The 13169-nt window shown below is 49.1% G+C and overlaps 1 protein-coding gene across 2 annotated transcripts in view; it reads left to right on the top strand.

Annotated features, from left to right (window-relative positions):
* DUSP13B (dual specificity phosphatase 13B) overlaps window positions 1-13169 on the top strand; it is a 582782-nt gene that overhangs the window by 176976 nt on the left and 392637 nt on the right. For both annotated transcript variants that reach the window (XM_069610969.1, XM_069610970.1), the window contains exon 2: window positions 11740-11910. In XM_069610969.1, coding sequence (XP_069467070.1) covers window positions 11741-11910 — 170 coding nt within the window. In that variant the 5' untranslated portion in view covers window position 11740. The remainder of the gene's footprint in view (window positions 1-11739; window positions 11911-13169) is intronic.

Genomic DNA, 13169 nt, shown 5'->3' with positions numbered 1-13169 from the left:
TGTGCTCAGTGGCCCTAGGTGGACGTAGAGCCACATGGGTGCAATCTATGGCACAGAGCACTTTGGGGAAGTGTGCCACCCTGAAAAAATCCAGGACAACGGCCTGCCCTTCTGCGGGTGTTCTGGGCATGTATATGTGCCTGCGGACTGAGGGGCGCGCTGTCATGATTGCCAGTACCTGGTGTAGGCAGCGTGACTGCGTGGCCTGTGAGACCCCCCCCCACTATGGCAGTGGTCCGCTGAAATGACCCAGTGGCCAAAAAATGCAAGACATTGAGCAGCTTCTCCAAGGGGCTCAATGCTTGGGAGCAAAGGGTGGGGGATGTGAGGTCATCTTCCCACTCCCTGACCAGGTCTAGGATGATATGGGGTGGAAACCTATACCTGCCGTAGACCTGGTCGTCAGGCATCCCAAAAAGGCTTGTCCGTGGTGCAAAAATGCGTGCCCTGGCTATTCTCCTCCTCCTGCGGTGTCCCACGATCAGTGCAGCAACAAATGGGGCATTCATTGTCGCTGTATATACGCGTTTGTTGTTTGCGCGCACTTTTATGCTGTCCGCGGGACGCGTCCGTGTGGGCGGACTCGTTGACGCCTGTGCACGTCTTTTGCCGTGCACGTGTTTCCCGTATTCGGGTGTCATCGCGTGTGATCGGAGGGGAGCGAGCGTACACGCGATTGGCCTGGGTACGTGTGTTTCCGGGTGCGTGGGTAGTTCCACACGCGATTAGCCTGGGTACGTGTGTTTCCGGGTGCGCGGGTAGTTCCACACGCGATTAGCCTGGGTACGTGTGTTCCGGGGTGCCGTGAACTTTCACACGCGATTGGTTGAAATCCACGTGTGTTCTGTCATCACGTGCAATGAGGGATACACCCTCGCACGTCACGTCACAGACGCGCTCACGCGCTGAGGGCCTTTGGTCCAATGAAAATGCGTATGCGTGCAGACGCGCTTACGCGCTAAGGGCCTTTCCTCGAATTACACGCTGACGTGCAGATTTTGCACGTGCCAAATCACTCCGTATCAAGCTGGCCACGCGAATACACATGGAAGACCACGCTCCTGCCCAGAAGGCCGAATCACTGCCCCCCAGTGCCCCGAGCAGCCTCCCACATGCCATCTGCTGCTGCCTGCCTGCCTGCTGCCACCGTGCCCTGCCATTTGGTGCCCCGAGCAGCCTCCCACGTGCCATCTGCTGCTGCCTGCCTGCCTGCTGCCACCATGCCCTGCCATTTGGTGCCTGCACATCAGCCATCTGCAGGGGTCCAGTTGCTGTGTCCACCCCTGCTGGAACAGTAGACTCCCGACTGGGATATCATCGCTCCACAGCCCAGCCCCAGGACCCAGTTGCCCACCCACGCCTGCCTCGGGGGTCGCCATGTCGGGGCAAGCACCATCTGAGACCAGTGGCGACCCCCAGCCATATGGGTGCAATCAATGGCACCAAGCACTTCGGGGAAGTGTGCCACCCCATAAATGTCCTGGACCACAGCCTGCCCTTCTGCAGGTGTTCTGGGCATGTATTTGTGCCTGCGGACTGAGGAGCGTGCAGTCATGATTGTCAACACCTTATGTAGGCAGCGTGACTGCATGGGCTGTAAGACGCCACCAACTATGGCAGTTGTCTGCTAGAATGACCCAGTGGCCAAAAAATGCAGTACGTTGAGCACCTTTTCCTGTGCAGTCCGTGTTAGGGATATGTAGGCACTTTAGGAGTGCATCCAGCACCTGGTTCAGCACACCAGAAAAAACATGGCTGCGAGATGCCATGCAGCTGCCCCACTGTGTGCTGGTAGGTGCCTGTGGCCAGGAAGTGGAGCACACTCACTACCTTCAGCACAGGGGGGATGGTGGTGCGAATGTTGATCAGGCTGACCAGGTCATCATGTAGGGGATCCTACATTGCGTGGTGGTGATGGTGTCCCTGTCCAGGCGGTACAGGGTGTGGATTTGTGCAGGGGTTAAGTCGAAAGGACTGGCCCTTAGGCCAGGGAATGGTGGCTGCCTGCGGCGAACCACTCCCTGCACTGGTGGCATTTACTGGGCCAGTCTCACCCTCCTGCTCCTCCTCCTGCGTCTCCTCTGTAATCCCTGGTGTACTGCCTGCTCAAGGAGTAGCAGTGCAGGCATGTCCTCCAGCCCCTGTATTGCAACAGCTAGTGGAATCATTTTGGTATTGGAAGGGGCGTGGTGTGTGGGTGTGCACCTTTTGTGCTGGCCCAGACTCCATTGCCTCCACCTGTGCTGATTGTGTGCACCTGTGACAGGTCTGAGCACAGCAGATTGCCATTAGCGCCTGTCCTGTGATGCCGGTGTTAACGGCATCATGGTGACCCTTCTTACCGCCATCTGGATGCCGGTAAGTGCATCTCCGTGTGACTCGTAATGTCCTCTTCCTTGCGGCAGGCCGGTGTTACTGGCACGGCAGCTGCGTGTCCGGCACAATCCAGTACGGAGGTGCACGGTCACAGCTGGTCCGTGTCGATGCCGGTCAAACTGGCATTGCAGGTCGTGATGGCCCGGTCCGGTAAACGATGCCGGTATTGCCTTACCGCTATCGTTATTACCGGACCGCCAACCTTGTAATGAGGCACAATGATTTTGTATCTGATAGCAAGGAATTCACATATGCTTGGTTGTCATTTGTGTTTGCTAAAATGTGTCAAACCCAACATTATTGCGTTCACATATATTGTAGGCTTAAATAGCTTTACTGGGCTTGTAAATCTTTCAATGTAGACAAGTGCATACAACATGCATCAACCTCAGAATTCCAATTAGAGACCAAATCGTCAACTCTAAGACCATTGTGCTCTAATTTAGGGCTCTAGGCATTCATTCTCAGACCAATGTTACCAGCTCTCATTCTCAGATACTCCAGTTTCAGTCCTGCAGAACACCGTTCTAGGCATCATATTGCAATTCTCAGGCTTTTAAACTCCACTTCTCATGACCATAGACTTCAATACTCAGCTACTTAGACACCTGTTCCCAGTCCCTCATACTCTCATTGTAACATTCAAGAAAGCCTGCCTTCAAATTAATTCTTAGTACAATAGAATCACATTATCATGCATGCACACTCCCCTTCTCGGTTACTCCGATTCCCATTGTCAGACACTCAGACTTCCATTTCAACACATACATTACGACCTTGGCGGTAAGTAAAAAACGATACCGGTAAAGGATTACCGGTATCGCCTACCACTAGGGCCGATTATGACCCGAGATAACCCTATTAGCGGCACCGTAATAAACGGTGCCGTTAAAAGCGCCAAATTCAAGCGCTGAAATTCAATAAAACAGCAGGACAAACCAGTGAAGGCAGAAGGGAACGGCCGACGACCAGAGAAAGGAGTGTGACCCGACGGAAAGAGTGCCGGACAGCTTGACGAGAGCAGCCATCCTAACTCCAGACAAGGTGGCAAGGGCATCACCTGTGAAGGTAAGAGCAGAGAACCTTAGGGTACATGTTAAATCCCTCTCATATTATATAACGGGTTAGAGATCAAAGGCCAAATACCTGACGTGTTCTCTTTCTATTGCTTCAGAACACACTATACTGAGCTGTGTTTCCCCTGGGACAATGGAAGAAGACTGATTTTAAAGAAGTGCTACACGTCAAGCCAATTGATGATAGAAAATAGGAATCCGTCAAACCATTAATTTAGGTTAGTATAAAGGAGTACATGTGGGTATATAGTACGATGTTTTGGGTAATAGATTAAGGACCAAGTTAAGCTGTGTAAGTTGGCTCACTCGCAATTTACTTGTTACAGGAACGCCTCCCAGCGATCCCAGTGATTTCCATCCGCTTGAGAGTCATGCAATCCCACCATTAGAGGGCCTTGGAAATTGAATTTAAAACCAGAAGAACCCGATAAAGAAGACACACAAAAAGAAGTCAGCTAACTGAAGGTAAAAATATTGAGGTTTACTCCGCCACCCCACGTAGTAACCTTGTTACTAACTATTGATTGGTGAGATACCTAGTAAGGTGCCTAAGATCATAAGAGACCACAATGTAGTAAATGAAATGTTGTTAATCACTGTTGGGAGACACAGAGGTGTACCCGTGTTGAACTGTGTCTTAGAAAAACCTAGGTGCTGAATAGGGGCAGAGATGTGATGCCATGATAGATGTAAAGAAGGTGACAATCTAAAAAATGATACCCTTCTGCTGATGATCGAAACATAGCAGGTTGTGCATAATAAAAATGTCAACCGGGATGATATTTCGAATACTAAATTTCGTCTATCCCACACTTGCTTTCCACAGCTTATCCATTGTCAAAGTTGGACCCTAAAGAAAAGTGTGATGGAATCCTATAGAAAGTGGTTTCCCACAAGAGATTAGGTCTACAAGAAGACTATCAAGATTGTACATTTAATTGATTGTTGTGTAAATGTTTACCCCTGAAGAATTTCCTTGTTATTAGTGTGAAAGTGTGGAAGGAATGAAACATGTCGGGTATGGTTTGAATGTTGTATAAAAGTAAGCATGGGTTTTATGAAGACAAAGTGAAAGGTTTTTACGGACTAAGTTGTTTGGCTCTATGATAGAGGTAAGCACCTCGTAGATCCAGATTAAGAAATTCATTTTGTAAAATATTAAATGGTCAAAAGATACATGAGATTAAATGTGCACAGCGATAATGTATGATAATGTCGCAGATACTGTGATTTGGTATACAACTTGAACAATTCTCCATATTAATGGAGCTGTGAAAAAAAGAAAAAACGATAAAAAGCTTTTTTACTGTTGAAACATGAAAAATAAATAACTATTTTTGATAATATGTGGTACAGTTTATGAGAATTTAATGGCTACTAATCTCACACAGTAAGGTTCAACCTTTTATGGACTTGGGGAAGCAAGGGACCGAGTGAACATTGTGTATTGTTTGAAAAGTTCTGTTTTTAGAGGGCTGTTCACTATTGGTCGTAGAAAATATTACCTCTAGTCTCTCTAAGTTGATTGCGCGGGCAAGCAACTCCCATGCCATAAATACCGCCATGGCGCTAAGTTGGGAACATTACGAGTCACGCGGACATGGAAATAACGCCTTTGTGAAGGCCGTAAAGTACCTTACCGCCATGGTGCTAACACCGCCATCGCGGACAAACCGTAAATGGCCATGTGCAGTGTTCCCAGCTGCCACAGGTGCACACAATCAGCACAGGTGGAGGCAATACAGGCTGGGCAAGCACAAAAGGAGCACACCTCACCCCTTCCCACACACAGTTGCACTCCACAATAAATCCAATACTACTAGCAATGCTGGGGCTGGAGGACCTGATTGCAGTGGAAGTGCTACAACAACTACAAGAAGTACAACAACAGACAGCACAGAGGAGAAGGAGGACAAGACAGGGCCAGTATGCCCCCACCAGCACAGCCAGTGCCACCACGCAGGCAGCCCCCAATCCCACGCATCAGAGCCATTCCATTCAACTCAACCGCTGAGCAGATCCACACCCTGTACCGCCTGGACCGGGACACCATCACCACCAGGGGCGTTGCTAGGGGGGGGCTAAGGGGGCTATAGCCCCTGATCTTTTGGTTGTAGCCCCGGATAGAATTTCAGGAGCTACAGCCAAAAGACTAGCTAGTCCCCAGTCCCAACAGTTCTGACATAAGTTTAGCCCCGAGTCTTTTCCAGACCTAGCAACTCCCCTGATCACCACCATTGTTGACATGATACATGACGACATAGTCAGCCTCATTGAAAAACGCACCGCCATCCCACCCCTACTGAAGGTGGTGACTGTGCTTCACTTCCTGCACAGGCACCTACCAACACACAGTGGGGCAACTGCATGGCATTTCACAATCATTATTCTCACGTACGTTGAACCAAGTGCTTGATGCCCTCCTCAAGCACACAGACGAACACATTTCCTTACCACGGTCTGCCCAGGAGATCTCAAACACCAAAGTGGGTTACCATTCACTGGCCGGCATACCTGGTTGCATTGGCACCATCGACTGCACCCATGTGGAATTGGTGGTCCCACATGCCGTGGAGGCAGTGTACCGCAACCGTAAGCTATACCAACCAATCAACGTGCAAATGGTATGTGACTCAAACAAGATCATCACACATTGCTGTGCTTGATTCCCCGGATCAACCCATGATTCAATGGTCCTGCGGAACTCCACGATTCCACACTACATGGAGAGACATGCAGGGCACAGATCCTGGCTTCTCTGTGAGTCGCATGTTAGGCTCATGGAAATTTGATGCAGGTAGGTGATTGAGGCATAGATGCATACTTCACCTGGCTGAGATGGGGGGGGGAGAGATGCATACATAACCTAGCTGCGAGTGCAAGAGGGAATGGAGGAAGCTCACACCCCAAAATCCACCCAGACTGGACCTGACACCTGACCACATAATGCAAGATGCAAGCAGCCTTACCATGCGAATGAAGCGGTGTCCCAACCATCCCACGGACATCTGCATGTGCACTGTACCAAATCCGACTGCATCACCCACAACGAAATGCAGCCACAATCAACGACTATAGCCAATACAAAGCACAAAACACCATGAACTGAAAGGCCAGTCCCCCATTGCTGCGTACAAAGGAGTCACATGAGGGTCAAATACATCAATACACCGCTACACTGACACAGAAGCCCAACTAAATTGCATGACACCATTTGTTGTGCATAGTGAGAGCATCATGAGGCTGACATCAACGTTGCCAGGATGACAGCATACAAATAAGTGGACATCTGCAAGATCACAGAAACAACGGACGTGGACTGATACAGTGCATGTGCACTCACAAGGAACTGGACCCCCCGCGCACACTAATCAATGACATGCAAAACAGTCCATAAGAGGAATACACACATAGCAGTCTCATCGTGTGACTCCATCCATGCATGGAATTGGGGTTGAGATGAAGAAACAAATGCATGCCATGGTATCACTTAATGAGGTCAAACATGATGAGTTAACTTACACATACATTGTTGCCCAAATGCAGGTGATGCAGGCTATCCCTTGAAGCGGTGCCTCCTTACCCCAGTCCGGAACCCACAGAACAGGCACGAAGAGGACTATAATCGTGCCCATACACGAACCCGTGTGGTGACTGAGCAGAAATTTGGCCTCTTGAAGGCAAGGTTTTGCTGCCTCAGCAGTTCTGGTGGGGCACTCCTGTACCGCCATGAGAAGGTGGCAAAGATTGTCATGGCATGTGTGATGCTACACAATATGTGCATCAGACGGAATGTGCCCCTTCCCCCTGACGTAGAACAGCAACTACCTGACGAAGAGGATGAGGAGGGTGGGGATGGGGCAGCACCTCAGGGAGGAAGAGATGCACAGGATTGACGTGACATGCGTCGGACTCTGATCAACCAATTCTTCTAGCACAAATGGATGGAGGTGTCACATGGAGATGGCACTTGGGGCATTGGGTGTGTCAGGGACATGGACACTGTAGACTGTTCACCAATAAAGCACAGGTACGCAATGAGCAATGTCCACACATGTGATTTGTGCATAACCAAAAAGTGTATTGAAAAGGTAAATCTAATTGAACACACCCACTCCCCCCTCACCCCTCTACTCCCCAACACACCCACTCCCCGCTCCCCCGTCTACTTCCCAACACACCCACTCCCCCTCTCCCCTCTACTCCCCAACACACCCACTCCTACCTCCCACCTCTGAACCCCAACACACCCACTCCCCCCTCTACTCACCATAACATGGTGTGGATGACTGTGCATAAGTGCATCATGTGGCATCAGTACATGAAGCTGCGCCTACTGGCACCCCCATCTCCCGGCACCTGGTGCACCCCTGTCGGTACGCCGCAGGTTCCTGCCCGATCTGCGGACGGGACTGGTTCGGTTTGAACTGGCAGCCGAGGAGGAACTGGGCTGGTCACATGCCCCCATATCCCGCATTGTTTGGACTAGCTCTGAAAGTACGTGCCACACCACGGCCAGTTCGGCGCAAATGTCCTTAGAAGTGGACTCAATGACAGACCTAACAGTATCAGCACATTCGCACATTTCTCCCCTAGCGGTGGCGCATTCTGTGACATGCTGTGTCAACAGGGCTGCAAGTTGCTGTTGCTGCGTGATTATTTCCTGCATGGTCTCTTGGCTGTTGTGGCCTGTGCCTGATGGTTGTGGCATGTCCATTATGCTGCTCCCCTCCTGCACACCTGCTATTGGGCAGGTAGTAGCCGGCCAAGAGTTTCCAGGAGATTGCCCCTGTATGCTAGTGTCATGCTGGCTGTACGGGGACAGGTAGGGGGAATGCAGGGGGCCAGTGGGGGGAGCCACAACAATATCTACATCCCCTTCCTCGTTGTCTGAGATAGCTGCGGTGGCAGCAGTCTCACCAATGGTGCTGCTTTCTGCAGATCCAGTGCCTTCAGTGGACACCACTGGGCGGATGGTTGAAGTCGGTAGCGCCAAAGTGGTTGACTTGCTGGACATCGGTGCCGTGGCCTATGCTGTGGGATTTATCCTGTTGTGGGGGTTTGCTTTTTCCACCTGAGGTGGAGGGACGGTGTTGTGGCTCTTCGGGCCTGGGCTTCTTGGCAGGTGTTGTGCCTGTGTCTTCATCGGCACTGTCCGAATGAGAGCCTGTGGTGGACCAAAGGAGGGAGACGGTTAGTGATGGGTCTACGGACATTGAGCAGGCATTGTGATGGCTGCATTCATTTTGATTGCTAGATGGTTCACATTGGAGGCAGTGACATACAGGTTGTCTCACTCTTAGGTGGTAGAAGCAAGGAGGCATATGGGTGGCTACAGAAAGGGGGTGCATTATGCATGTGTACAAGGTGGAGGTCAGCACTGCCTGTAGGCAGTCTTGTGCTAATGTGCCCTGTGGACCCTGTTAGGCATCATTTCACTTCCCAACCATCTGGACATCATTGTGGTGAGATTGGCATAGTTGGACTTAAGGCACCTACCTGCGTCGCCTGATGTTGGGGCTCCTCTCTCCGTATCCCCAACTCCCTCAATGCTCTCCGTGCCTATGGTGGCGGCACATATCTCCTCCCACGGCTGTATTTTGATGGGCGACTCAGCTCCTCCACCAGTCGCCATGCCGAGATTCCAATTGGCCGACAGTATGCTCCTGACCCGGAGCCGTAGATCGTCCCACTCTTTTCAGCATTGTCCGGCATTGCGGGGTGTTGTGCCGACGGCGCTGACCCTCTGGGCTACCATGGTCTATATGGCCTTTTTTCGCTGCTGCGCCGGTCTGGTCATCTCCGTGGAAAATACAACATCAGCATGCTCTTGGAGGGTTTCTGCCAACATAGTTAGCTCCTCCCTTGAAAAGTGCTCCTGCCGCAGCCGATCTCCGCTCTTCTTCAGAACTTTTGGCATTGTGATGTGGAATGGGTGGTGTAGAAGGTTTGTGGAGGTTATGGGGGTCAGGTGTCCACTGGTAACAGAGGATGGCAATGGATTGTGTTTTTAAAGATGCCCGCTGTGCTCTTTCCCGTTCCTGTGCAGTGACGCTACTTCTGGATCCGCTTGTTTACGGTTGCCGCTAATAGAGGTTCTCGTTAATTGTGGTTACCGCTATTAGCGGTGACTGATAATGTCGATGGCTAGGGTGGCGGAGGTGCTATTTGCACAGCATACAATGCCAGTAAGTGGGATTTTTTTTGGCCTTTAGCGGCATGGCGGAGATTACATTACCGCCATGGCGCAATGCTCGTGCCCGAGAAGTCGTAATGTGCCGCTTTTAGCGGTCTCTGGGCAGCACGGACACGTTATTTGCACCATGCCGGTAATGGCCGATACTTACCGCCAGGGTCGTAATGAGGGCCATAGACTGCTATTCCAAGACCCTGCCACTCACATTCTATGGCACCAATCTCCCATTCTTGGTCCTGCACATTCCCAATAACAGAAACCCAAAACATTGAAAATAAACACTCTTCTAATGCTCCAAAATACCCAATCTGAGGACCCCAGATTCCCATTCTTAAGCCTCAGAAGCCCACTTGCCGTCTGCCAGACTCCCATTTTCATTCCTTCAACCACTAATTGTCGGGCTCTGGTGGCTCCCATTTTAGAACTTGAAAACCAGTGCCAAACTGTCATTCTTGGTTCGCATACTCTTATGATATCCAATACTTCAATCAGGAGCATCTGTAGGATTTATACCAGACATGCAAGAAAATATACAGGCTTGATTTCAGAGATGCAATGGAAACACTAGGCTTAAGCTACTGAAAGATGCACAACCTATAAGGTACTAGTAGCAGAGATGCCCAGAGGTGATGGAAAGTCATAGGTTTCCTCTCTACCATAGCGCAAACACACACACAAAAACACACACATGCACTGCACACTCACGTGCAATATTGGTGGAATAAATATCGTTCTTGAAACAATATCTATTCCTAATAGCTAATTAACCACCAGCCAGCACTATCCCTCGAAAACTGGAGTTAGATTAGTAAATTAACTCAGTCCTATAATATGTACAGAGTGCTTTTTGGCAACATTTTTACACACTCAGACATTCCCTCCAAAACCTCACCTAATGCCACACTGACTGAGTACTGGGTGTGTATCTCCATGCCTAGATATGAGCTGGTATGACATTAAGGGACTCATAATAAGTTAAATTAGTGGCAGTAATTCTGTTACTGCCACTTATATTGTTGGTAACAGAATTACCACCAACTTTACAAAACACCACCGAACTTTGTGTCTAGAGGTGAATGTTCCACTCCAGCTCCAAAACTCATTTGTCTTACCGCAGCAGAATTGCCACCAGTGGTAAATCTGAAAAGAAACGTGTGTCCCCTGGATGCCAAAAATGGGGATTAACACTGCTTTACCGCCACTCTTAATCCTAAAGTAAATCACCAGGACCATTTGGCAGAAGGGGTAAATGAGTTTGGCAGTAATTCTGAAAAAATATCACAGAATTACCGACAAGCTCATACTAAGGCCCTATGAATGTGTGTCACTGCCCTACTGGTGGCAATTGGCTCTCTCAATGATCTTTTCCAGTGCAAAATGCTCACAGGGCACTAGATGTCACTGAGGCTGCATCACTATGCACTAATTACAGGATCTCACCTAATGGCGTATTTTGACTGTCCTGTGGGGTTCACAGATTCATCAGTGTTGTTTGTTCACTCAGGAATTCGGCTAAAACACATAATCTGACTTGTCACTGTGCAAATGCTCCTACATCTGTCTGCTCTGGTCCCTCAAGGTCATTTGTCTTTGGCATATTCTGATTGGCCGTTTGGTGTGAATTCGGTACATGTGCAAGTGTCTTCCATTCTGGTCCCCCACCAATAGTATGCTCTGACTAGCCACTGTAGGATATTGCCCCACCAATGCATATCTTCCTGCTCCACTACCACAGTAATTGCCAAGCATTAAATGAAAAATGAGTGCAACTGCTGCACCACAATGTGCCAGCTCTCTTTTTTGGAACACCACAAATGCCACACTATCACTGACTTCTGAGTGCCACTGCTTCTGAAGCAGTAACTGCATTCTCCTCCATTACCAAGTACCACAGTATGTCCCGAGTTTTCATTCATGTGGAGTTTGTTTTTTAATTAGAAACTTTCGGAAAAGAAGTAAAGGAAAAAGATCTAAACAGTGCCTGATATGGTAGAGCAGGATGAGAGAGATGATGAGGCAAAGGCAGGGTTGAAGCTGGCAGGGAGCAAGAATATATGTTCTGAAAAGAATGTTGCTTTGTTTTTATCACAGGATGGCCAAGTATTCCTCAACAAAAGATGACTCACTGTGCAATAATAGAGGCCGGAGTGGGACACCCTACAAGCCTCCTCCTCTGGCTGACCTTCAAACAATGCTCTGGACACACAAGACATCAACTGGGCATGTAAACCAAGTGTGGCCCAACCTCTACCTGGGGGACAGGTAGGCCGAACTTCCACCTGGAGGCAGGTAGGCCAAAACTCTAACTGAGAGACGGGTAGGTCCATCTGACACCTGGTTGAAAGGTAGGCCCATCCTGTAACTGGGGCACATATTGCATAATCCTCCAACTGTGGGACAGGTAAAACCAATCCTCATTTGGAAGACAGGGAGTCGTCTATGTGGGATTTCAGTAGTGAAGGGTATGCATGTCTAAACCTAAGATCAAACTAAGATCACTAAGCAAGTAAGGGCAGCAAATTAACCATCCCTTTTCTAAAGCCATTGTTCTGGTCAATTTGTTACTATACCCATTATATTAGCTAACCCCCTTGTAATTCTGGGACAAAGCTCAGCCCGTTTGTTTTATTTTTGATGTTTTTCTCTTGTATAACTGTGTTCCATGGGTTACCTTTTCTGACTTCCAGGACTGTGCTTCATTAGGCAGGCTGTCTCGACTGAGATGAGGGAAACACATACATAGGGAGCTGTATGGTATCAAGTGATTGTATAACAGAAAAGGATCATTTGCTATGGGACATTGAATGGCAGGTGCCAGGAACAATGACGGAAGGAGCAACTGACAGGATTTGGCAGATGAGGCTGAGAGGCGGCTGAGCAGAAGGATTCAGTTTGGTTTCAATTAGGAAATATATAACCATGTCACAGGACTCAGGGCTTCCACACTGTGAAAGTTCCTGGTGCCTCCTTCTACCAGGTAGGGAGGAAGACACCCAACATAAAATTAAAAATTATCTAAATTGTATGGCTCACAGCTTTTTGAAGTGCACCATCCAAGAGCAGAAGCTCAGGCAGAGCGTGTTGTGGGATCTTGGTGCCCATGAGCTGTCAGGTAAGACGTGACAGATTCAACTGTAGGACTGACAATAATATGTTCTCACTAATCAGAGGTTGAGGTTCCTTTATAGTATCAGCACCCCGTTTGTGTGTTCAAGTACTTATTGTACATTCAAAGAGGGTGATGAACCTACAGTCCCCAAAGCATTCCCTCCATTTTATGTTTACCAGGAGGGTGATGGATCGTCTTGCAGCCCATAAAACACTCCTTAATTAGGTTTTTAGCAAGGTTATGACCCTACAACCCCATAGCACATGGTTCCTATGTGGACCTTGACAAGGTGTTTGGGGATTCTACAGAACGATTTATCTTTACATCTTGTGGGGTCCCCAGTAGGTGCAGGCACAGTATAAAAGGATGCCCCACCAGTGGCTCTGGTCAGCTGCGATCAACGAGAAGAGGG

Source organism: Ambystoma mexicanum, chromosome 8 (genome assembly GCF_040938575.1).
Source record: "Ambystoma mexicanum isolate Mex_15411 chromosome 8, UKY_AmexF1_1, whole genome shotgun sequence".
Taxonomy (NCBI): Eukaryota; Metazoa; Chordata; class Amphibia; order Caudata; family Ambystomatidae; genus Ambystoma; species Ambystoma mexicanum.
This window is presented reverse-complemented; position numbering and strand designations above follow the sequence as displayed.